This window comes from Exophiala aquamarina (assembly GCF_000709125.1).
Source record: "Exophiala aquamarina CBS 119918 chromosome Unknown aczIA-supercont1.1, whole genome shotgun sequence".
NCBI lineage: Eukaryota > Fungi > Ascomycota > Eurotiomycetes > Chaetothyriales > Herpotrichiellaceae > Exophiala > Exophiala aquamarina.
Genome location: NW_013550587.1, coordinates 635027 through 659737, shown reverse-complemented (window position 1 = coordinate 659737; position 24711 = coordinate 635027). Strand labels below are relative to the sequence as shown.

Below are 24711 nucleotides of genomic sequence, written 5' to 3'. Positions count from 1 at the left end.
ATCCCGCCCGTGATTTGAACAACCGCGACCACCTCGACGACATCAACGTCCTTGTAACTCAAATGCCAGGCGGTCATCCGTGACAGGATGGAGAATTTCAAGCAAGAATAAGATCATGACTTAGAGAAATGCACCTCGAGCATGCCATCCATGGCAGAAGGCGTAACCTCAGTCCTTGGTGAGGGATCTCCACACCGAGCGAGGAGGGCATCTCTGAAGATCCTAAGCCGCAATATTGGGAATGTAGTTCTCGGCAATCTTTTATTCGACACATGGTATTACTCGCCGTACCCTGATAATATCATTCTGGGGCCGCACCATCATGCTACCAAACACATTACCAGCACCGCCACCACTTCGGATCTGAGGAACGGAAGTGTGAATACCCACGACCTGAACAAGAACGAACCGCTATGTCGTCGACTGTACGTATGTCCGACATGCTTTCGCTACACGCCCGTCGAGCGTGACTATCTACAGCATCTGCACCATCATCAAGCACGTCGCGAACAAGGTCTGGAGACACAACCGGTGCCCGAGAGCGCATTCAAAGTGTACGAATTCGAAGGCTACACAGTGTGGGAAGTTGACGGCGACAAAGAAAAGCTCTACTGCCAGAACATCTCGCTTTTTGGGAAGCTCTTTCTTGAACAAAAGAGCGTCTTCTTCGATACCAGTGGTTTCAAATATTATGCATTGACCTACACGCCACCGGAGCCCGTCGTGTTGCCGCCGACCAAAGGTCGGGGCCGCAAGAGAAGTTCGTCGGTGCTCGATGATGACCTCATCGATCGGACCCAAGTTCTGGGATTCTTCTCCAAGGAGGATCTCTCATGGGATTCGAATAACTTGGCTTGCATTCTCATCTTTCCACCATTTCAGCATCGTCAGTTGGGCCAGTTACTCATGGCTGTATCATACAAACTCAGTGGATGGGAATGGGAAGGAGGGGTGATAGGGGGGCCAGAAAAACCTCTCAGTGCGATGGGCCGCAAGAGCTACCTGAGATTTTGGTCAGAGCGGATTGCTCGGTTTGTCATGGGACAAACCGCCGACGCTGACGCAAAGCGAGTTTTCCACAAGGCACGAAAGAAGGCAGTCAATCCAAGGAAAGAAGAAATGACGGTCAGGGAGATTGGCGAACGCACTGGCATGTTGGGAGAAGATGTTGTCGCAGCGCTCACAGAGATGGGGATATGCGCTCCACTTGTGCCCAAACGGAAGAAAAAGATTTCAAGCGAAATGAACGGTATCACGGCGGTGCAGGGAGAGGGGGAATCCGAAGAAGTAATGACGATGATCGTCCAGAGGTCCAAGGTGGTGGAATGGGCGGAGAAAAATGGAGTTGAATTGACCAACGTCGTGCGAGAGGAAGGATTTCTTGGGGAGTGGGCTCTGAGTGATCTGGAGGAATCCGGCAGCAACGGCAGTGGGGAGTCGTCCAGAAACAACGACGATAATAAGGATGCTACTCCGAGCGAAAGCTAGCGAAATCAGATCTGCGAGGAATGAGGGTCTCGACTACCCCGTCCTCTGTAAGCAAGGGAAGGCCGGAAAGGGTCGAGCCGACGATGGAGGATTCTGTCTGAGATTGCAAAGAAAGTGTTTGGGTTGAAGGTTTCAGGAGACAATAGTGTACGAGGGAGTGAGCATGGATTTGGTGTTTTCAGTATAGAAACAACCACAGGTGGGCTGGGGATTACGAGACTTGATCCATTTAGTTCAAGTCTGCTCTTTGCTGAGGTGTCTGAAGCTTTCCCTGCATTTACTTTGACCTGACGGGGTAATTCCCGTTAGATGGGCTGTTTTAACAGGCCGGTTCGGGCAAGCACGAGTAATAGCACAACTGAGACACCCAGTTAATGCTTGACTGAGGTGGATATTGGAAGAGCAAAGTTCCCAAGGCAGCCATATTCGGACAACGATCTCCCCTGGTGTTCCATGGTTTTGATCCCAAAGCAGAGTTGACGACTCTCTAGTCGGTTCGGAATCAGGTCCGACCTAGACCTACCTCAGTTGGTACCATATATTCTGAATTCGACAACCCTGGGCCAAGCTGTCCTAGCAGGGCAATGATACATAACCACGAACCCACTAACTTGCCTAGCGTGTTGATCATGAGGTTTGGCATATATCAGCGATCGCCACCAGGGATCCTGGTGTCGCCTGGTCATGGGCCCAGACTCTGGTTCTTGAGAGCGAGATGACAAGTTGTGATGCATGTATGACAGGACGAATCCAACCATAATGTCACAGGCTCGGGGGACAAGTCCGTGCCGCATGAACACAACAGCATCATAGCATGTTTTGGAAATCCTGCTTGCTCACCGTTTGATGCCAACGTCACTGCCTGGGAAACCTCAAGCCAGCGAAATTACCGAAAAATGGAGTGCCGCTGCTGATTCACAATAGATTGCATGTCTTAGTGCTAGCTTGTTGACATGAGGGCGTTCATCGAGTCCTTGTCCGTTGTGGCAGAACGCAGTAACCGAGCCAGGCTTGGAGGTGCCAGTGATGGTCCATCACAACAATGAACAGGTAAGCATTGAGCCTTTGTCTGTCGGCGGCCGTTTCGGGATGTAGCCTGGGAGTTACTGCAGCAGGTGTTCCTGCCAACTGCTGAACCCCTCCTTCCCTTTGCAAAGCCCCTCGCCCTCCGCAACCCCGTCATGCAGTTGTCGATGTCAACAAGACATGGATTGTAGCTCAAGTGTAGCTTTAGACAGCCCTTATCGATGCCCCCATCGACAACAGCAGCGTTCAACCCTGAAAAAAAAGCAGGCAAGGGTTGTTACTGCTAACGGCTCAGCATGAGGATGCCGTTCAAACTCGAGACAAAGACCGAGAGGGCGCATTTGAGTTTGTCGAGTTGCTAGTAAAGCTCTATGGGTTTGAGGTGTTCGCCTCGAGAAGTAGCTTGGGAAGATTCAGAGCCATTGCAGCAGAAGCGAGGTTCCGAGTCAGACTAGGAAAGACGGTCTGTGATTCCGCGGCAGACGGCTGAGCGGCGGTAAACTTACGCGCAGAACTGCGATTTGTTGGTTCCCCTGCGTCGAGAGACGACCAACCGCAATCAGCTAAATCATTGGGAATGCCGGGACCAGGATCAACAGGGATTAAAACCGTTTTGGGAAACGTGGGATGCAGGAACGGGAAAGCCATCCCTGCACGCAGTGAGCCCGGCTTCTGAGCAAGGGGGTGAGGTTCGACGCAGCTTGAGAGGAGGAAACGGCGAGAGGGACAGGGAGTGCGGGACAGGTTCGCGCGAAGGGCAGCCAGTTCACACAACGCGAAAGCGAAAGGACGCTCGCAAACACGTCCACCCACGTAGGAGAGTTCTTGAACGCAAACTTCGACGCGTCTATAAGGTTCGTTCAAAGTAAATCATGCTGGGATGTACGAGTACGAGGCAGGCCATCTTGCATCAAAAAGCATGTGGTACAATTGTGAAAGGGGAGAGCAGTTCAGGGTTGTTGTTGCACTCGCCAAAGCTGTCATGTCGGACAAGGACAAGTACATGTACTCGTATGGATGTATAGACCGAGTTCAAGTAATCTCGTAGTCCGTATCTGCTAGAAGCCCAACGTGTGTCAGTCATGGGGAGGAAGTTAGTGGTGACAGTGACAGGAGCCATTGGTCTGAAAGAAGCGATGATGTTGTGATTGCTCATGCAGTGTGTGAGTGTCAAGGTCACTGTCAGCAGGGTCTAATATTGTGACAGTATTGTTGATACCGTCCTTCGCTCTCGGTAGATGGTGGGGGGTCCCAATCAGTGCCTCGTAGTCGTACGAGTAGTCTCTCATAGTCGAGGGTGAGAAATGAGACAAGTACTCCGTATGAAAATTTGAGAAAGCTCCCACAGAGTAGCAGTACGTACTCGTAGTTCAAGGAGTGGGGGAAGGGTCGGCTGGAAGACATGGTAAGAATTTGGTGATGGTTGAGTGGATGCTTCGAAGCCATTATGGGTCTGGTAGCGTGCCATTGCTGCGGCTTTCCCAACCTCGGGGCACAACGGATATTGTGGAACCTCTCTGTTATGAATCAGGGCGGTGACTAGCTGGCAGCTAGCAGCTAGCAGCGAACCAGGGAAGCTGGTCTTGCAGCCGACTTGCATACAAGACCTTTCAGGAAGCCGTCTTCTCGTGGGATAGTGGCACTCTCATCCGGTGGTACGGACTAAGGACAGTAGCTACGAGTAGAGGGGTGAGTGATAGAGGAGTTGAACAAGCCTCGAAATCACGCAGGATAAGGAAGGGAAATGAGTTCATCACGATTGACAGGTGGATGTGAACGCGAACCCGAGCGTGACATGGGGCGTGGACCTGGACATTGAACGCGAACAAGAAAGGAGGCTTCGATGGTGGAAGTATGAATTAGAAACTGGAGAAGGACTTGCATGAGACATAAGAGAACATCACCAAAAGGCCTCAACAGGTTCGGAGTTTTTGCGCTTTAGACTTTGAGCCCTGACGCCGCAAAGAACCTCCAGGCACGCGCGCCGAGTTCCACGTATCTTGTCCCTACGAAGTACAAGTGCGGACTACACAGTCCCTCTAGGGAAGCTACTGAGCCCTAGAGGGACGTAGAGGGCTAGCGTTAGTGCTAGCTGGATGAACTGTAATAGCAGCGGGTGCAAACGAGGTGCCCCGAGCAGCGAAAGGAAGGAATAAACTCCCCATTAGGGAGAGTATTTCGTCCCTTTTAGTATCTTGGCGGCGTTGAGTTGTTAGCGTCGAGGGAGTATTTCACAGACCGAGTGCTCTGTCCGGAGTTCGTTGTAGCGACTACCTCCACCCTCGACAAGCACCCACAAGGTCGCACGTATAACGGTCGGGTACCGAGTACCTATTCTCTAGCCTACTTCCCCTAGAGTGTCCCCACCGCATATCGCCTTCCTGCCCTAACAACGCTCACTAGTTAGTGCCTCGCAAGTCCCACGTCCCAAGCCCCAAGCCCCCAGGCCCCGAATCTCAAGTCCCTTGCCCTGTCGGTACAAGCCCTGCGCTGATACCCTGGGCCCTGGCCCTGGCCCCCTGGCTTTTCTCTCTTAGCCCTGCTCTTCTCGGTTTCTTCTAATATCTACTGCTTTTGTATCCCGTCCCATACCAGAGCTCGATACTTCACATTCACACTACTTCCACAACCGTCGACTTCATACACTCTCTGCAGAAGCTGAGACATGTTCCTACCTTGACTTACTTCTACCACTCGTTTCCCCTCCACCTCCATCTGTGGCCACGACATCATCACCATCCGTGACCCTTTCACTACGTCCAGCCTTTACCACAGTGCCCTCTTGGAAGCTTCACAAATTCATCCAGACCCTCCCTACACCTACCATAGTTGTTCTGTCTCTACCTACTACGAGGTACAGCTTTCCCCAACTCCAATGTTAGACACCCCACTCTCTCTCGATCTTCTATATCTGCATAAGAGCTTGTTTTGAGACGCACGGTTCACAACCTGTTCAATCCCTCTCGCATTGACCATCCACCACCGTGTCACGTCCTCTTAACCTTTGTGTACGAATTTCCTGTCTTTGGTAAACAACTGGGCGCAGATCATCCTCTACCCAATGCTGGACACTTGACCACAACAAGAGCGCCACCGTTTGAAGTCTGAGGAACACACTCAACATCTCCCCATCCGTTCATCATTTTCGTTTCACCTGGAACCCCCATTCTCTTTGGACGAGCACCGGAAGTACAATCTACGCCACCAAGGTCGATCGACTGGGGAATATGGAAAGCGTCTCTATGTCGGATGGCGACTCTCAATCCTACTCTCAAGGCGCGGCCTATCCCTGGGTCCTCGAGCATCTGCTCACTTATCCCGGGACTTATGAGATCCCCCTGCGAACCATGTATACTCTGAATGCCACCACCCAAAACCCCCAGCAATGCTCGCCTCTTGCCGTCTCTCCCAAAGTTGCCGGCAATGCTTTTCCTCGTCAGCCTAATGTTGCCGTGGACGACCCACAATCTATGACCACAGTTACCGCTGCTGCCCAGCTTCGAGCAAATCTCATGGCTCATATCTCTCAATTACCCTCTCAACCAACTTCACTACCTCCCAGCTTCATCACAAGCTTTGTACGCCGCTGTTTCCCTCCCGAACTGGACCAGGTCGACTTCCCCCAAGCTCTGACGGCAATGGACTACCTCAAGGACCTTGAGATTCGGAGACGTCGAGAGGTGGTTGCGGCACTCGACAAACTCGGCATAGACCGAGAAGATATCTCGCATCGAGACAAGATTGCACGAAAATACCCCGGCGTTCTACGCTGGGTCATGGACATTGAAGACAAAGAACGTAAGGTCGAAGCCCTTTATACCCAGGTCTACATTGGTCTAAGACGCTGGACCCTGATCAATGAGCTTTCCTTGAATCCTTTCAATAAGTCTAACTGCATTGCCATGCTCAACACTCTTTACCCACCGGTGTCTCCCACTCAATTTGTTGCACCCACCGCTCAACTAACCCCCCAAATTCTGTCGAGTCAGCGGTCTGGATTCTTTCGTTACATTACTGCCGTGGAAAAAAGCGGTACGTCTGTTCTGAGCAGCCTAATTGACCAGAACAAGAAACCTGGAGAGACCACAGGATGGACCAGCCTCCGAGATACCTTGGATAGCTATGTTCGCATGGCTAACAGTGTTATTGATGAGTGCAATGAAATTACTGGACGTGGGCATTCTCCCACGAGCTCATCATTCAGCTCAATGCTTGAGTATGACGATGAGGGCAGACGGAAGATTGATTCAGCCATCTCTTTTGGCTCGGCCAATTCGTCTAATCGCAACTCGGGCCAAAGCCATGCTACGCGCCCCAGTACAAGCAGCAGTTTTAGTGTTGGCAGTCAAGCAAATGGCCACAGCCGTCAGGTATCAAGAGAAAAGCAGAACTTAGACAAGCCTCTCCCTTCGCCCAAGGACGATGAGGAGACAGTCACTCAAAAACCATCAGGATCCACTCTGGAGCGAATCGCTCGCGAACTGCGCAAGATCAAGAGTCGTAACACTATCAAGGATGAGGTGCAACGACCCAGAACAGCGTCGGTGCCTGCAGCTACAGCAATGATGGAGGTTTCCGAACCACCAAACACCACAGCATCCTCCAAGGAGCGAGGGCTCAGAATGAAACGCAGCATCCGCCGAATGAGATCACACACCAATGTTTTGGATGTTGTACGTCCACAAAGTCGAAGTGATGAACACCCAACACAAGTCGTTCCAGACTATGATGCAGCCTTGATGAGAAAGCGTCGAGATGAATGGGAAGCACATCAGAGGTCGGCCAGCAAAGCAACCATGGAATCGGAGTTAATTTGATAATGCACCGCACTGTACCAGACAATGAATCAGCATGGAGAGGATGATTTGGCTTTTTTTTCCGGTTTGGGAGGCGTATTGGACGCGGCTACTGTTACCGCAAACGAAGTGCTTGATGGAGATCACCAGTGAATGTTTAATGACACTGCATGAAGAACGACAAGAAGTCAGAATGTACTTGGATTCAGGCGCAATTGCAATTGCAATTACCTTGTGAGATATTGGTTTTCAGACATGCACAGCTTCCACGAGCAAAAATGTACTCTTGAAGAAGAAAGGGGAGCATGCAAATGCAATCGTGTGGAGCACAAAAGGGCTTAGACATTTATAACCAGGCCGGCGGCTACAGATCCCACGTTGAAGCGATCAGAGATACTTAGGTATTACACGTCATGTGGACACCAAATGAATTCACTACAACCTCGAAGTTCAATTCTTTCGTGTATTGCTAGCATATTTTCATACCGTTCGTGATTGCTTCCCGCTCGTTAATAGTAGCATCTGCCCGGGGATACACCCGGCGGGCTGACCCTTGGGGGAAAGGTTCAGTTGCGGTCGGATAATTGAAAGTCCATTTCCGTGTACCACTCCCATTCCAACTTGGGCCTGTCAACCACGTCCACTCACAGAAATCCCCACAGACACCAGCGCATTCAACAGTGCAAATAGACCTCCCAGCGAAGCTTTATTGCAGGGACCTATTCACCGACGTCTCTCCATCGTCCGTTAATCTTCTACAGAACGGAGCCAGCCCAGCACGACATATCCCAACCTGGCCCTCCCAGAAATCCCCGAACTACCCACAGTCACTCGCCTTCTCGAGTGATAGGGAAAAGGAAATGGACGCCGCAACCACCAACCCGCGGGGTATCCCCGTGTTCCCGTTCATGACGAACGTGTCGGACTACGTCAAGTCGATCGACGACGTCGAATCCACACTGACGCGCTTCCAAGAGATGGTGTCCAAGTACACATTCATGCAGCAGAACGTCGAGCGGCGGGGAGCGGGGCTGCGCGAAAAGCTGCCCGAGATGAAGCGGACTCTCGAAGTGGTCAAGTTTTTGAAGAAGAAGCGGAAAGACATTGCCCATACGCAAGCCAATGGCGGTGAGGACGAGAGCGAGGACAACGGCTTGGATGAGGACGATGACAACAAGAAATTTACATCAGACGAGATCGAGACGACATTCAGCCTACAAGACACGCTGTACGCGAAGGCCAAAATCAAGCCGGCCGAGATCGACGACGTGTACCTGTGGCTCGGCGCGAACGTCATGGTCGCGTACCCGTTGGACGAGGCGGAGGAGCTGCTGCAGGGCAAGCTGGACAAGGCCAAGGACAGCCTCAAGGCCGCGGAGGAGGATCTCGAGTTCCTGCGCATCCAGATCACCACGCTCGAGGTCGCTGTCGCCAGGGTGCACAATTGGGATGTTGCAGAGAAGAGGAGGTTGAAGGCCGAGGGCAAGCTCAAGGACACGGATGGGAAGGAGGACAAGGAGTAGGGGACTGCCACTGCCACTGCCACTGCCACTGCCACTCCTGCTGCTTCCGCTACGACCACCTGTCAGTCTGTGCTGGCCGAACCCCCTTTTCGAGACAATTGGGCTATACAAGACTCTTGTATTGGCATTGGCCGTCATCGCGAAAGCAGGATTGGGTCCTCTCCTGGACCCATCATCAAACGTTCATGGCCACCCAACCCTCTCAAACTACATAGGATTCACGACGTCGGATTGCTGGATAGAGATCGAGAAGACACCGGTGCTGAGAGTACCTCATGGGAACTACTGCCCTCCGGAGTCTTTCAGTCTCAGTGACCGCACTCGTCCGGACCCAGACCAGATCAGCGTCTTTGAGTGGGAGGAGTACGAGTATCGTTTGTTAGCTTGTACCAACATATGCTGAACCACCTCGAGGCTCACTGCCGCATCGCATCGCATCGCATCGATCCCTGAAGCCGGTGGATCCTCCGAAACAGCATCGCTCGTAAGGATGATGAGAGGAAGAGACGGAGCTTGCCCTTTGTCTTCTTTTTGACCTCGTGTAGATAGGAGCGATCCCCTTTCGTGGTTGAGATCGTGCTGTAGAAGCCAGCCAGTTCTCAGGAACGAGCCCTGGCTCCTACAGAATGCAAGAGAAAGGTCGGGTCTTGACAAAGCATGGTTCTCGGGTTTATAGGCTTGCCGTTGTGAACCACAAGGGTATGCAGGAATCAACGAGCTTCTTGACCGTACTAAAGCAAAGTGTGAAGGTCCATTAATCATTATCATTTCCCAGAGGTTCCACCATGCTTAAGTTCTTCCATGGTGGCCATACAACAGACCTACGTTTCTCAGCCCGACTCCTCATAAGCTTCGTCCGCACAATCCCGTCCCTCTCACTCTCCACACAATGTAATGTAATGCTATAGTCATCATCGTTCGTTTCTCACTTTTCCTTGCTTCGGGCGCGCTCTCATCCACTCATCTCATCGTACCAGTATTACATGCGCTATGCTTCCCATGCAATCTCATGCCATGTCATACCAAAACAATTCGTCAGTGTCATCAATCATACAATTCTCTCTTCCTTCTCCCAAACATCTTCTTTATTAATTACGAACTCCCGGGGTAACCCTCCGTTCCCGTTTGTAGTTGTCTCATCCATAATCAGAGAAACAGGAAGCGTTATCTATTGCTTGGGGCCGTTTGTGTCCACGCCGGACCATAGCTGCAGTCATATGAGTGGCATTAGGCGTGACCTCATCTGGGGAACTTGGAAAAATAGACTCGATGCCCTTACGCTCGGTCCTTCTCGGTTTCAAAGTATCGTCGTTGAGGAAAGAGGATAGGTTCAAGCCCTCACAGCCCTGAATAAAGTCGTGTGCCAACTGAGTATTAGTGACGTCGGCCAGGAACCTGTCAGTGGTAGAAGACGAAGCTACACTCAGACCCGGCCTATGATACCCAGACGATGGAATCGGAGAGCTGAAGCTTCGTAGCTTACGAATGGTTCCTGCCCCTTGACTGCCATCACTCGGAGATAGTCGAGCCGCCTTGAAACTTGCCAAGAGAGTGTTGCTGCCTTGCATCACATCTGACGGCCGAATGCTTGCTCTCCTGGAGACATGTTCGATACTGTTCGACCTGGAACGTCTCTTGTCATCTGTCTCACGCAGCATCTCGCCGGGACCTCGAATAATAGCACCTCCTACTGCAAGCATGATCGCCACGCTGAACTTGCCCCAAAGAAATAATGATTTTCCCCAGCTAGCTTTTGTGTTTTCGGGGCTCGTTTTCTGCTTGTTCCGGCCCTGCGAAGCATTGGCTGGTTCGTCCGAGCCGCCGTTGAGAATATGGGCAGTGCGGCTCCTCTCGTAGTTGACCCTGTCATCGGAATCCTCCATGCTATCCAGATTGGAGCAGTACTTTTGGGCGATACTCTCGCCGTCGTAAGCATCCCAATCCCACTCGTGGTAGTTAGAAATAGACGTCCGGCGGCTGATGAACAGGCCAAGCACCCACCAGCTCATCTTCCCAAATACTGCCCAATTTGATCGCCATGCATTTGCTATAACGCGTCTGGCAAGTGCAAGTGGATCTTGCTTAAGTGTCTGAATGTATGTAGTGTACCTCGACAAAGTAGCATACACTGTCTGAATCGTTATTGCAGCCAGTGGTTTTGAGGCTATACTCTTGTGTTGAAGTAGTTCGAGTGGGCCGCGGATTGTGTTACTCCCAGCCTTCACCATGTAGCTTGATCGACGCTGGATCTTATCTCCCGGTGGAGTACGATCGTTTATCGATTTGGGAGACAAGACTGGTCGTGGATTGGCGGCATAGGTTCCTGGGTTGAGGTTATTGCGAAGGTGATCCCCGGCTAGTGGAAGCTTCACATCGGTCCTGGAATCTGCTTTCCGTCGCTTTCGTGGATGCAGAGGAGACTCTTCCAGATGTGATCTTCCCTCTAAATACACTTCATCAATTGACCGAGACACTGCCCTCGAGAACAGTGGTCTCGGGATTTCCACTGGAGAAATGTCAAGATCGCTTTCTTGATTTGGGCGGTCGGAAGTGTACATTTCGGAGGCCCGATCACTTCTACAGAATTCTCGCTGCTCCGCTGCAGGATGTCCGTGGTCGTAAATGAGATCAGCACCAGCAGAAGGAGTTGGTGTGGTCTTTAGTACCCATGAGGTGATGCGTGGGCGAGGTGACTGTAAAGAAATATCTGCACGGGCGTGATTTGCTTTAGAATTGGTGGTCGGATGAGTCCCCTGGCTTAGGCCTGGATCGTCAGACTGGCGAGGTTCAATTGCTGAATCGCGCTCCACAGTCTCCCCAAGTTTGGCGAAGACCTCATCTAGACTTTGAAATGAAGGGCCAGCCGCCGATATTGCACAGTCAGGGTAAGAAACAGACGTAGCGATATCCTGATCAACGTCACCTGGTTGCGAGGAGCGTTCGCCCCGATGAATCAGCCTCGACTCGGAGTCCACAGATGCTTGAGCAGATCGCTGAGGTGAAGTAAGTGGCGGTGGTGAGGGCAGATTGCCATGTTCAGCTGTGTAGGTAGGTAGTAACAGTGGTTTGAGTTGTGTAGATCCTGGTATGAATTTCCGTGGCCTCCTCTTGGAAGGCTGTCTGACGTGTAGCGACGGTCTTTCTCCATTGTGAATATAGCTTGTGGGAGGCAGTTCGGGACTACTCGAAACGTGAGAAGCCAATGTGGATCGTCTTGAAGTAGCCTGGTTTATGGAGTGTGTGCACGATTCTCCTAAACCCGAGTCAACTGAGTGGATGTCATCGTTCGCCTCTGTGTCCGCAGTACGTCCACCACATGGACTAGAGACAACTGGCGACGACAGGTTGTACCTGGCAAAGTAGTTTGCGGTTGACCTCGGAGATATGAGGACGGACTGAGGTCGACTCAAGGGTGCGGATTCGAGGGGGGAAGACGGCACGCGAGGTATGATCAGAGACATTGGTCGAGCGTTCCTCCGTCTTGGAGTGGGCAGTTCGACTCCATGGTGGCTCTTTGTAGGTGAGAGGGCCAGCAATTGGGTTAAGACCTCGTTACGCTTAGTCATGCCACGATTCGTAAGCTCCAAGGATGATCTCTCATCTTCAAGTCTATCAATACGGGCTCTCAATGCTTCAAAAGATCCTTGGTCGAGGCGCAATTCTTCTCGATTGTACTCCAATTCCTGGATGATGGCGTCCTTCCGCTCGACGTCCTCTTCTAGATCTCTAACCTTTCGCTTCAGTCGAAGCTCATTCTCAGTGAGACGTTCAACGGTGTTCCGTATCTCAAGTTCAAAGGAGGATTTAAGAGTTTCGACCTCCTTCTTTAATTGATCGTTCTCCTGTCTAGCCTTCTTGAGCTTTTCTTTCCAGGGAAGATGAGTGTTGGGCGAGTACATTGCATCTTTGACCATCTGTAGCTCATTTTCGATGTGTTGAATGTAATCTTCAGAGTTGAAGCGATGCTCAGCTTGCGAGGATCGCCGACGGGCAGATGTGCGAAGAGAAGCATAATAGGGAGAGCCAGCGGAATTGGGTGACGTTCGCTGTAGGTTAACTGAGACCTCTCTGAGACCCATATCGGTGGACGAACTCTCAATTGAATCAGTAGAAAAGGCTGGGGCCTCAGATACAGCGTTGCGGTTAGCCAATGACGTGTTCTTGAGGTCTGATGAGTCCTTGAAGACGGGAATTGGAGCCCGGGATTGCGAAGAGCGCTTTCGAGAAGCAGCAAAGTTTGCGATTTCGTTCAAGATTGTAGAAGTTGGAGACGAGCCGGTCAAATCACTGGTCATGTCGGAATGCGACTGGGTCTCATCGTGCTTGACGAAACGAGGCGAGCAAAAGTGTGGAGAGTCGTTCTCCGATGATCGAATCACTTGAGGGAATGTGATTGCATTGACGGACAGCCTCTGTGCAGAGAACCTAGCATGGCGGGTCTGTAGCAGTCTTTGCTGACGAGTATGAGGAACCGACTTGGGAGTAGTATTCGAAGGGTTCGGGGAACGATCGCGGATTGAGAGAGCGCTGATGGATTTGGATCGTGAATGGAGGGTATTGGTGGAGGATGCCGGGTGAGCATTCTCCATTGCAATCGACAGGAACTACGTTGTCATGTGTATAACGAGCCGACAGAATGGTTCGAGGGCAGCAGGGCAGCAATGCATACCATTGGTAGCAGTTGCAACGTGTGTGGGATGCGGGCGAATGAAATGCTGGAAATTGAAATTAAAGCGACATTCCGCAGACCTCGGTCAACGAGGTGGAGGGAGGAAATTGATGGATGCAAGTTGTGTGATGCACGCAATATGTCGGTCTAGCAGCAAAAGGAATGTGAGAAGGTCAATTTGTTGTAAGGACTGTGGTGAAGAGAAGTGAACTGAAGCGTTTGTAGAGAATGTGCGCAGGCAGGAAGAAGGACGGTGAGGAAGGAGCGAAGGTGAGGTTGTTGTTGTCTGCTGATGCTGCGCAGCTGCCCGTCAGTCGTTCTTGCCCTTCTCTGGGTTTTTTCTGCTCGTGCACCCCCATGTTTACCTTTTACTCAACTGGGCCTCCCAATGACCACCAGCGCGCGCGGTGCTCGTCCGCAGTCATGGGCGCCCCTGGCTTGGATCGGCTGACCGCCTGACAGCTCGATGTTTAGCGGTCTTGGTGGGGATTCTGGTCATTCTGGTCATTTGCGAGTCTTCCCGAAGCTCCAGAGAACCCTAGAGAACCCCCCGAAGGACCCAAAAATCAGTGGTGCCTGGCCGAAACAGCCGAGGTTGTCGGGCCTTTTGGGCCTGAGCAAGGGACATCCCGACGCGTGCTCACGTGCTTTCTCCGTTCTGGCCGGCGCCGTGTCTCTTTACAGAACAGTTCGTAGACCCTCTTTGATTGCGCGACGACTACGAGGACGCTTCCAGACCTACATCCGCCCTGTACTCCGCCCCTTGATCATGCCAACCATCTACGAGTGCAGGTTCGAATGCACTGTGATTTGCAAGCTAGCGTATTCTGAAGTTGGCGTCACCGCATTGGCATTATTCTTCCGAGCTAAGATGAATGGTAATATTCCTCCCTAGCTACTCCGTACGGCCTTTGTTCTTGAAAGGGGTTGCAAGCCTGGTACACTGCCTGGAGAGTTCCAAGGGCGAGGCCCTCGTACGAAGCACCTGAATACGCCAGAACGGTTTTCACTGACTTTGTTTCTTAACCACAAGTACGAGGCAGGCTGTACCTCCATTGTCCGTTGACAAAGCAGGGGACAACCTATATTCACCTCGCACAATGACCGTCGCCAATCCTTTATTAAAACAATGCTGTGCCATTTTGTGTGAATAGCCTATATGTTAAGGCTCACCTGGTACCCTTGCTTCTCTCTCTCCCCCCTTACCACACTTACCACCCGTACCACAGAATCTGTCAGGTCCGTCCGGAACGGGAAGCGTCAGATCACGTGGAGCACCCTACATCCGAGCCATAACTACGTCTTTCAAGTCTGCACAAATCGTCACACGATGTGCAAGCAGCTCCAGTGGGTTTTCGCGCTCTGCGATCTGAGAATTTGCCCAAGACGAGGTAAGGCAGCAAAAATCATCGATGTGAAGCTATGTGAACTGTTTACCCACCACCCCCCTTTTCGGTCTGCCTTCTGGAAAGTCGGGTTGCCGTATTGTACAGCATCCGTTGAACGGCGCGAGATACCTGCTAAGTGCTACGCTTGTTTTGAAGCGGCAGAGAAAGCAGCGGGTCGAGGTCCTGGATCGTGGCACGACTACATAAAGCCCATTGCTGACGACCTGCAAGTGCCAGAGTTTGTGTGGTTGGTGAACATCTCACCCTACATTGACCCTCTTTTCCGCGCTGTGGATTGGAAGCCAAAACCTCGACGGGTTCCGCTCGAGAGTAGCGAGGTGAGTCCAAGGTCCCAGAGCCCTTTTCCCAACACCCCAGCTGGTGTCTTGAATGGTGAATATGACGCCCGAGACTGGAAACCCGTTGACAAAGACCGCCAGATCCGCCCAGTGAATGCCCAAGGCGACCCACCCATTGCCTACTGGCCTCGCCCAAGAAAGCCGCCTGGAGACTACACCGGCCCAGCAAGCGAAGTACCTCTTCAAGTGGACCGCGGCACTCTTACTCGAGGGGGCTGGGTGTACTGTGCTGAAAATGTCCCCTTACCAGAATCCATGAAACCACTCCCACGCGAACCCTTCACCCCAAAAGCTGAGGCAAGCCATCCTCCAGATCACGCTCCCAAACGCAAGACCTCAGGGGCCGGATCGGACGAAGACTCTCCCACGAAGAAACGCTACAAGAAGCCTGACAGCAAGGTGTAGTTTTACTGGAAACCAGGAGCCAGAGTGAGCCAGAAGGTGCATGTAATCCTCATGTCTTACCAAGCGGCTTTTATTTTTCCTCTCACAAAGCTTCCCGAATGAAAGAATTCCCTGCTAGGCAGGTAGTGAATGATTGCCCCCACCATTACGATTGATGTCGGTTGAGTCATGAAGTGTTAGGACAAAAGGATTCCCTGCTAGCGCTAGGCAATGAACGAATGATGGCCTACACAAATACCATTCGATGCAGGAGTAGGTTGAGCTGATTTGCGTTGGCAGGACTGATTATTATTGTATCAACCCTAACTAGGTAGTAGGCTGGTCTATTACTACAAAGTAATAAAATACAGGAACTTAGCCCCTTGACACCCTTAAAACCAAACCCCAAGAAAATGGATAGAGGGTTCAATTCCCATCCCCTCAAACATTATCCTTGGTTCGCCCGGCGTCATGGCACGTGCAGCGAACAGTGCCGCCAGCACGAAACACCAGTACTTGGAAGATTTGCCATTATACGTTATACACTAGGTAGGGTCGTATTGAAAACTGTCGTGTTATGCGTATATCCTCTTAGTTTAATCCGTGTCGCTTAGCGATACAATAGCTATGACCACAGTCCCCTCGAGAATGATATTTACTCGTCACCGACGAGAATATCAAGGGCACCCTTGACAGCCTTGACATCGACCGAGTTCCGCTCGCTGTCTCCCTTTCTGCCGACCATACCTCCAAGGACTTTCTCGACTGAGAGGTCCTTACCCTCAAGCGTAATGTCACCGACGATGCCACGCGCATCGACTGTGCCCTGGAAGTTCGATGGGTAGGTGATGAGCTGGTCGCCTGCGATAGAGGTGTGGGAGGCCTTGAGGAGGCGCTCGGCGGCGATGGAATTGACGTAAACGCGGGCGTTGCCCTTTGCGATGCGGGTGGTGAGCTCGGCTCGAGGTTCGGCGTCTTTGAAATCGACGCTGATGTAGATGGAGCCCTTGGCCACGTCGATATTGGTGGAGTTGTAGACAGCGAAGCTGCCCTTGAGGTAGCCATCCCCAAGATGGACTTTGGAAGTGCCCTCAGCGCCTGAGCTGATGCTTGGGATGTCGATGGTGACGTTGCCCTTTGCGACGTTGATGTCGGTGGAATACCTTGCCTGCGTCAAAGATCCACGGAGGGCCCCTTCGGCGATGCTGAGTGTGGTTGTGTTGGTGTGCACCGGACCTGGCTTAACGAAGCCTTTTGCGACTCGAACAGAGAACTCTCCAATCTCGAGTGACTCGGGAAGATCACTGTAGTCAACCATGTGGCGTGGTGCGTTCACTTCGAAAGCAGGGATGCCGAAGGTGCCGATGATATTAGACGGGATTAGAATCTTGGCCGAGGCGTAGATCTCGAGTTTGCCACGGATGGGAGTGTCAACGGTCAGATAGCCATCCTCTTCCTTGACACTGACAGCTCCATGCTTGTCGCGCTTGTTGGTCTTAATATCAAGGTCGATGACAACTTTGTCTGAGAGCTTGGACGTCTCAAAAACGACCTTGCCAAATGCCTGGGATCCTTTGACGGTGAGACCAGCTGCATCAGCAGGGTCGAGTTCGAAATGGGTTGTTCCCTTGTAGGGTTTCCAGCTATCGATCGGTGGGAAAGGGTGTTGATGTCCTCCGTCCTGTTCAAAATCACCCAGATGGTTTTTGATGCGATGACATCCTCTCGAGACCCCAGTGGTTGCAGGGCCATGAGTGAACACGTCGAATAAGACAAATGCAGCGAGGAAAGCGAGGAAGATCTTCAGTCTTCGTACGAACGGGCTAAGGTGTTCCTGTCTCCTCTTGACTGGGGTGGTGGCTGGCAGTGGAAGCGGCTCCAAGGCCTTCTCGTCGGCATAGCCATTGATGGTGGTCGACATTGTGGTTGTTGGGGGTGTTGAATCAGTTGTCAAGTGTGCAGGAAGGAGGGGTTTGTAGAGAAGTGTATGGCCAGTATTTAGAAAGAGATGTTTTGAGTGGTGCCTAGAGCCCAGGAATATGGTGGAGGTTTGAGGTTCGACAGGCGTGACATGTTCAAGAAAATGTCCCCGTTCGGTGATCGATGAGGTCATGTCACGTCACACATTAGAACTCATTGCCACCCGCCAATTATTGGTCATGGCTCAAACCACACGTGCATTTCTCCAGAATATGGCCTTGGGGTTTTGCTGATGGTTAAACTCTCTTGCACCAAGATGCTACATTCGAAACTTTGCTGTGTGCGCAAGGCCAGTGATCTGTGGCTGCTGGGGAGGAAGCTTCCAGATTGACCAGTGCTCTCAGTGGACTAATCATCGTTGGCCATAGACCAGGACAACGACATGAACAAGGCTTTCCTACACATAATCCTCCATGCTTACCAACCACCCGGAGTGGCTGTTTGAGGTTTAAGCTTGCGCTGTCTGGTGCTTGCGATAATCCTGAAACTTCCTGGTTGGGACACGGTTGATAAATAATTCGTCGAGCTCTTCGTACGATAGCCCTGTAGTTTCAGGCTGACAAAGCCAGAGGTATATTAAGCAAAGCACGCTGAGACCTCCAAAAATGAAAGCCACTTTCGCACCCAGGTTGGCCTTGTCTGGGTTAAACAGATATGGAAGCACAAATCCCCACATAGTCTAGAGAACGCTGTTAGCACGTGCTTCCCAGCTACTAGGGCAGTAAGATGTACTTACGAAGAGTGCACTTTGGAAAACAAAGGCAAGAGATGCCGTTTTGGCACGAAGTCGTGGCGTTGCGGTCTCAGTCATGACGGTGAAAGCCGAGGCGCCAATGGTTGCGTTGTAAAGATAGCAGTACAGCAAAATTAAAGCAACAGTACCCTTGATTGTGCCGGGGGTGGCCACCACTGCTAGGGCTCCTGTAATCAAAAGCACGATCGCAAGTAGTGCCACACCCCAGATAGTCAAGCCCCTTCTTCCAGCTCGATCAATCAGAAACCAGGAGCAAAAGTTTCCAAAAATAGAAAGGATCTGTTGAGTAATAAAGAGACGGAAGCTCATTCGAGTACTGAAGCCGGCAAGTTGCTGGTAGTACGTGGAATAGCTTGCAACAAACACCACTCCAGAAAGTGCTTGGATCGACGAAGGAGCGACGGATATGATAGTCCGTCGTAAATTGGATCGACGGAAGCAGTCGATATAGCTAGCACCTGAAGTCTCCATCCTTGATTTCTCAAGTGTATCGATAATTGTCTTGACTTGTCGTTCGGCCTCAACCTCACTGTAACTCAGTCTCTGAAGCATTTTGAGCGCCTGACTCGTTTTGTCGCGACCGACGAGCCACCAGGGTGATTCTGGCATGAGTGGGAGCAAAACGGCGGACACTACCACAAACCCGTATTCGGAAACAAATCCAGTTCGGTATGCCCAGCGAGAATCCTGTGTTCCTGCGTAGTTGACCAGGATCGCAGCACATAGGCCACCGAAGCAGATTGCTATGGGTGCACCTGCCGTGATAACACCACGTAAAGCTATGGGGGCGACCTCTCCGATGTAGGTAAAGGCCATCGTTGTAAGTATTCCGGAGCTGATTCCGTTAAGAACCATTGCTCCAAAAAAGACTGAGTTGGTCGTTGCTACCACCTGCAGAGTGGTCGAGATAGCTTTGACGAGAAAGCCCAACCCAAGAACAGGTTTGCGCCCTATTTTGTCTGAGAGTGTAGCCGATCCCATAGCTCCCAACACACCCCTAAACTGTGAGTCAAGATCAATAGTATGCTAATTTAACCATCACTTACGCTGCTGAGGGAGCACCGAAATATGCAGACTGCCATGCTGCCGGAAGAACATAGTTGCCTTCATATGGGCTACCAAAATCCTTTCTGAAACGAGGAATTCCCAGAACTGAACCACCCGCAGTATTGATGTAGTTCGAGCTGAGCAATACCCAGACGATATACATACACCACGTGAAGGCGGCTGGATGGGCCCGGATAGCCTGAAAATATGTATCATCTCTCCTCGTACGAAGAGAAGAGCCTGGACTTTGGATATCTGGTGCTCCTCCAACCTCGACTATTGTGGAGGCATTGCGGCCCTTCTTGAAGGCTTGATCTTGAAGACTGCCCATGGTGGTTGATTGATTTTGATAACCTCCTGGAGGGAAGCCCACCACGTCGGTCTGTGGTTAATGCAACTATAGATGGCAACTTGCTTCCCACCGTAGTCGTCTGGAACGATTTTTGGAAGAAAAACGTCTTGAGCCGAGCGAGTGTCGACATTTATGCCTTATCTAAGCAAGAGACCACGACCCGAGGGGCCCACCCCGTCGTGTCGACTTAACCAAAAGGTTAGTGACATGCACCTCGCTTATGAGCCATGTTCTCGAAAGTTGAGAGGCGAGGGCAAATCCTCATCTCGCTTTACGGGTAGGAGTTCGGCTGAAAGAAAACCGGGAGTCAACCAGTGACATGTAGGCCTAGTGACCTGATCTGGCCTGGCCGCGATGCCACCAAAATCGTGAATAAGCGGTCTCGCCTCTCTCCAGAATCTGGATTTAATCCCTTGATCGCAATGCTTGATTGTGGATGAACCGATTGTTGAGTCGCGGCCCCTGCTTAACGGAGCATATTGTGCAGTTAAGCACGGGTCGGCGCCGAGGTTTCTTGCCTCTGGTACACACTACTGCAGCCAAGGATGATTAAGGCCAATGACTACTCCGTTCTTGGAACCCGTATCCCAAAAGCGCAATTTTCTTTCGTGTCCTGTGCTTATTACTCTTCTGGTACGTACCTTGTACAAGCATAATTAACCAACAGGCTGCCCACAAATTGCTCGCTGCTCAGCCCACTGGCTTTTGGGTCCCGCAGCGGCAAGAGTCGAGCCACTTAGGCCTAAGTGAGTAAGTACCTAGGTAGGTATCTAATTAGGTAGGCTCAACTGTCCACCGACTTTTTGGCACTGGCAAGCGATGCCGCCCTTCTCTCATGCTTGCTGCCAAAGGCTTAGAAGAGTAAACGGGGGAACTTAGCCATGACAAAGAGTCGTTGAAGAGGGTTGATAACCCAAGACATTCTAAGATATGAGCAAGCGCCGAAAACCCCTGCCGCTGCTTTTCATTGTTCAAGATGCGCAGACTTTCAGTCATCCTAAATCATTGGCAGAAACACGGGCAATCAGTACCCACGTGAACAGCCGCTACAGGGAATGGAGGAAAACCTCTCATAGAGATCTCCTTCTTCACCATACGACAAATGCTATCTTGACTTCAAACCCGCCAGTTGAAGATATCGTTCCTGCGAATGATACAAATCAGGTCACAGACGATGAGATCGACCGGTTTTTCGCAGAATACCGAGACCAATTGATGAAAACCAGCCGTCAATGGGTCTACGGTTCCTTCGATGCAGAATACCTCCCAAAGAGAAAGGAGAAGCTCAGACTGCCAGAATATCTGATCGTTCCCCGATTTTCAAGGCTTGGTAGCCAGACGTTGGATCCTTTCGCGCCTGATTTCTTTAGACATGATCCTGAATTGCGGTCAAACTTGTTCTACTACATAAAGATCATTAGGCCGTTTGCCATCCATCTATTGGAAGACTGGTCCTGGATCAATAATCTATCTCAGGTGCAATCGTCTCCAGTGTTGGCATATGCTGTCGCGGCGTATGCATCAGTATTCCTGTCAGGCTCCCTTCGTGGAGGGCCTGGCGTAGTACTACCTCCACCGGTTGAGAAAGGTGAACACCCTTTGTGGCAGATTCCTCCGTGGCTTCGGCTGCAAACAAGTTGCGTGGTCGAGTTGAAGGCGATACTGAGCGACCCATCCAAGGTCGATGAGTCATGCTATCAAGCTGTCATATTCTTGTTAAGGCTTTCGGTAAGAAGATTTATACTCAACGGGGTCATTTTGCTGCACCGTCAAGAGCAGAGAAGCTTTGACTGGCTTGAAGCTAACGTTTCTTCCATCCTCAGATACTTCTATCGGATGGTGAATCAGGGAGGATGCACCTCAAAGCCCTGAACAAGATTTCTGTCATGGTCAATCGCGAAAATATTGATGCCGACAAGGAAATGGCCGTGTGAGTTATGGTTCCTTCTTGTTGAACCTCTGCTCAAGCGTTTATAGTGTCGCTGATCAGTTCTCTAGCCACAAGATCAACATTATCAGTGCATTTCTGCATAGCCCATCAACGGTCATTGCCAAAACTCGACCAAACAAGATCAACGGCCGTGTCAGAGAAGTGGTCAAGCTTGATCGAAAGCTGTGGACATCCGATCGGGAATGGTACACCTTCTGTGCGGCCACGGAAGCACGAACTCTCACCTGGCGAGCCGACAGTCCAAGCGGGCAGTTGATTCCAGTGACAGCTCCCGCCATAACCAGGATGGACCAGAGCAGTCAGTACCTACCTGACAACGACCTTCTAGAAATTCAGCGCTGCTATCAGATTGCCCTTTTCCTCTCAATCTACCTCAACAACATCTCCTTCAACACTGCCGCGACACGCGTTCGCTCCAACGTCTTGGAAATGAAATCAAGGCTCTCACAAATGGATATCTCCGTAACCACCTGCTTGTGTCAATGTACAATGTTCAATCTCCTAATGATTGGCGCGATGGCCACACGGGGATTTCTCGAACGAGACTGGTTTATACGCAACATAGCCACCCATTACATCGATGTAGTCCGCATCGATCATGTATATCGACTACTGGCCGAGTTTATCGACCCTCTGCATATCGTCTACAACGCTGTTGAAGACACATGGGAAGAGGTGATCAAGTTCAGGTCATCCTTCTCAGTCGGCCCACAGCCTTGGGACATCCCGAGCCCGGATGACATCTACGAGATCGAAAATTTGAGACCAATGAACTACTCACCTGATTTGTCGAAACCGATCGAGTTGATCGAGGTGGAGGATTCAGGTCTCGACTTGAAACTGGGAATTGTATAGAACGCTAATGATGGCATTACAGGCATTGTGGCATATGTACGACTCGAACTGTCGCGATTCTTCTCAGACTGGTTCATATTACATCTCATAGGACACGAAGGGATTTCAAAGTCATGCTTGCAACCTTTTATTTATCACTCGGTTGTGCCCTGGATCTGGAGTTAAAGGTTACCTGTATTCGAGTCGCATCTTATGATCGCAAGAAGTCATGGAGCCGGATGCCGCCTCGAATTGAAGCCTGTGCAGGAGGTGCAGCATGGCCCGAACGACGCCGTAAAGTGCATGTTGCTACATATTCCATCATCCGAGATTTATCTCCTATGGTACCCCTTAGGTGCTCGTTATTTAAATTGACGAAGAGGACGGGATATGTAATCTCGCAATAAGACCCCGAACTATCTGTCCCTCTAGGGACACAGATAGATAGGGACCTCTCCAGCTACCCGCCAGCCACGAAGGCCAAAGCGTCGCAGCAGCCAATGACGTAAAGCCCATTGCAGCTACGTAATCACGAGACAAAGGTGGACGTCAATAAAGATCAGGAATGGTTTAGTAGGGACGGACATCACCATTATGGCCATGTCCTCTCCTCTGCTTCCACAATAATAACAATAAGCAACCCTTCACCTCGTTGCGTCCCTGCCTTCCCCGGACGACCCACAAGCACCACCGCGTAATGCCAGGCTGCTGTTGACATTTGATCTCTCGTCCTGATTAGGAATTCAATACCAAAGCAGGTGCTTGAATATTCACCACCACCATGAGCCTCTCCAAGCTCGCAGAATTTGGCACTCGCCATGTCGCCAAGGGCATCGGTAGGCTGGCGACCGAGGTGATCGAGAGCGGCAGCGGCAGCTATGTGACGATGGCGGGCGGGCGCAAAATGCTCGATTTCACCTGCGGCATTGGCGTCGCCAACCTGGGCCACTGCCATCCCGCCGTGACAAAGGCCGCTCAGACCCAGGCTGGGAAGATGGTGCATGCCCAGGTCAACATTGCCTTCCAACGACCGTATCTAGAGCTCATCCAGTCGCTCTTACCGCTTATGCCGCACAAATCCCTGGATACATTTTTCTTCTGGAATTCCGGTTCTGAGGCGGTTGAAGCCGCCGTGAAACTTGCTCGACATGCCACCAAGAAGCAGAACATCATCGTTATGCAGGGATCATACCATGGACGCACATTCGGAACCATGGCAATGACACGGTCGAAGACCATCTACGGCGAGAATTATGCCCCGCTCATGCCTGGAGTCTTTGCTGTGCCCTTCCCTTACTGTGCACAGTGCCCCATTGCCTTGCGCTGTGGTGGAAAGTATCACTCTGACAACTGTTGTATGGACCCGGTCGACCAACTGGAACTCCTCCTTCAACGAGAGACTGCACCGTCAGATACGGCGGCTATCTTTATCGAGCCCGTTCTCGGTGAGGGCGGCTATGTGCCCGCCGTCCCCGACTACCTGAAGCGTGTGCGTGAAATCTGCGACAAGCACAACATTCTCCTCGTTGCAGACGAGGTGCAATCAGGGTTTGGACGCACGGGCAAAATGTTCGCTATTGAGCACTACGGCGTTCGACCGGATATCTTGGTCATGGCCAAAGGGATTGCCAACGGTTTCCCACTGTCTGGCATTGTCTCGCGTAAGGAACTGATGGACACCCAGAAGCCTGGCTCGATGGGCGGCACATACGCAGGAAACGCCGTGTCGTGTGCGGCTGGAATCGCTGTGGCAAAGGCATTCAAGGACGAAAACATCCTCGAAAACGTGAACGTGCGCGGCAAGGAGTTGCTCGGCATGCTCCAGAAAGCCAAAGCTGACCATACTGATATGGTCTACGATGTGAGAGGTCTGGGATTGATGCTTGCATGTGAGTTTGTCGGGGGGGGAGGATATGCGGCAAAGGTACAGGCCAAGTGCATGGAGAAGGACATGCTGATCCTGACAACGTCCATTTACGACACTTTACGGTTTATACCGGCGTTGAATATATCCAAAGAAGATATGGCCAAGGGCTGTAGCATCATCCGGCAAGCCATTGATGAAGTTGCTGGCAGCTAAGCTCCTTCGACGACCAGTGGAGGCGTGGCTGTACTTCATTGGTGTAGATATAGCATAATGTATTCAAACGCCGTCGTTGG

General features: G+C 51.4%; 9 protein-coding genes across 9 annotated transcripts; 6 read left to right on the top strand and 3 right to left on the bottom strand.

Moving 5' to 3' along the window:
• Window positions 1-150: 150 nt before the first annotated feature.
• Window positions 151-1488, top strand: A1O9_00242 (uncharacterized protein; the record flags this gene model as incomplete). Its single annotated transcript, XM_013409406.1, has 1 exon — window positions 151-1488. One exon carries the CDS (start codon window positions 151-153, stop codon window positions 1486-1488), a length of 1338 nt encoding a protein of 445 aa, XP_013264860.1.
• Window positions 1489-5756: 4268 nt separating this feature from the next.
• Window positions 5757-7331, top strand: A1O9_00241 (uncharacterized protein; the record flags this gene model as incomplete). The annotated part of the gene is made up of 1 exon (XM_013409405.1): window positions 5757-7331. The coding sequence occupies one exon, from the start codon at window positions 5757-5759 to the stop codon at window positions 7329-7331; it is 1575 nt and encodes a 524-aa protein (XP_013264859.1).
• An 839-nt stretch (window positions 7332-8170) lies between these two features.
• A1O9_00240 (uncharacterized protein) lies at window positions 8171-8833 on the top strand (the record flags this gene model as incomplete). Its single annotated transcript, XM_013409404.1, has 1 exon — window positions 8171-8833. One exon carries the CDS (start codon window positions 8171-8173, stop codon window positions 8831-8833), a length of 663 nt encoding a protein of 220 aa, XP_013264858.1.
• A 1136-nt stretch (window positions 8834-9969) lies between these two features.
• A1O9_00239 (uncharacterized protein) lies at window positions 9970-13128 on the bottom strand (the record flags this gene model as incomplete). Its single annotated transcript, XM_013409403.1, has 1 exon — window positions 9970-13128. The coding sequence occupies one exon, from the start codon at window positions 13126-13128 to the stop codon at window positions 9970-9972; it is 3159 nt and encodes a 1052-aa protein (XP_013264857.1).
• A 1704-nt stretch (window positions 13129-14832) lies between these two features.
• On the top strand, window positions 14833-15393 carry A1O9_00238 (uncharacterized protein; the record flags this gene model as incomplete). Its single annotated transcript, XM_013409402.1, has 1 exon — window positions 14833-15393. A coding segment is annotated over one exon (561 nt), but the record flags the coding sequence as incomplete, so codon positions are not given.
• An 895-nt stretch (window positions 15394-16288) lies between these two features.
• Window positions 16289-17554, bottom strand: A1O9_00237 (uncharacterized protein; the record flags this gene model as incomplete). The annotated part of the gene is made up of 1 exon (XM_013409401.1): window positions 16289-17554. One exon carries the CDS (start codon window positions 17552-17554, stop codon window positions 16289-16291), a length of 1266 nt encoding a protein of 421 aa, XP_013264855.1.
• A 507-nt stretch (window positions 17555-18061) lies between these two features.
• On the bottom strand, window positions 18062-19745 carry A1O9_00236 (uncharacterized protein; the record flags this gene model as incomplete). The annotated part of the gene is made up of 3 exons (XM_013409400.1): window positions 18062-18292; window positions 18350-19364; window positions 19414-19745. 3 exons carry the CDS (start codon window positions 19743-19745, stop codon window positions 18062-18064), a joined length of 1578 nt encoding a protein of 525 aa, XP_013264854.1.
• A 951-nt stretch (window positions 19746-20696) lies between these two features.
• Window positions 20697-22572, top strand: A1O9_00235 (uncharacterized protein; the record flags this gene model as incomplete). The annotated part of the gene is made up of 3 exons (XM_013409399.1): window positions 20697-21494; window positions 21590-21696; window positions 21765-22572. 3 exons carry the CDS (start codon window positions 20697-20699, stop codon window positions 22570-22572), a joined length of 1713 nt encoding a protein of 570 aa, XP_013264853.1.
• A 760-nt stretch (window positions 22573-23332) lies between these two features.
• On the top strand, window positions 23333-24631 carry A1O9_00234 (4-aminobutyrate aminotransferase; the record flags this gene model as incomplete). Its single annotated transcript, XM_013409398.1, has 1 exon — window positions 23333-24631. One exon carries the CDS (start codon window positions 23333-23335, stop codon window positions 24629-24631), a length of 1299 nt encoding a protein of 432 aa, XP_013264852.1.
• Window positions 24632-24711: the final 80 nt, after the last annotated feature.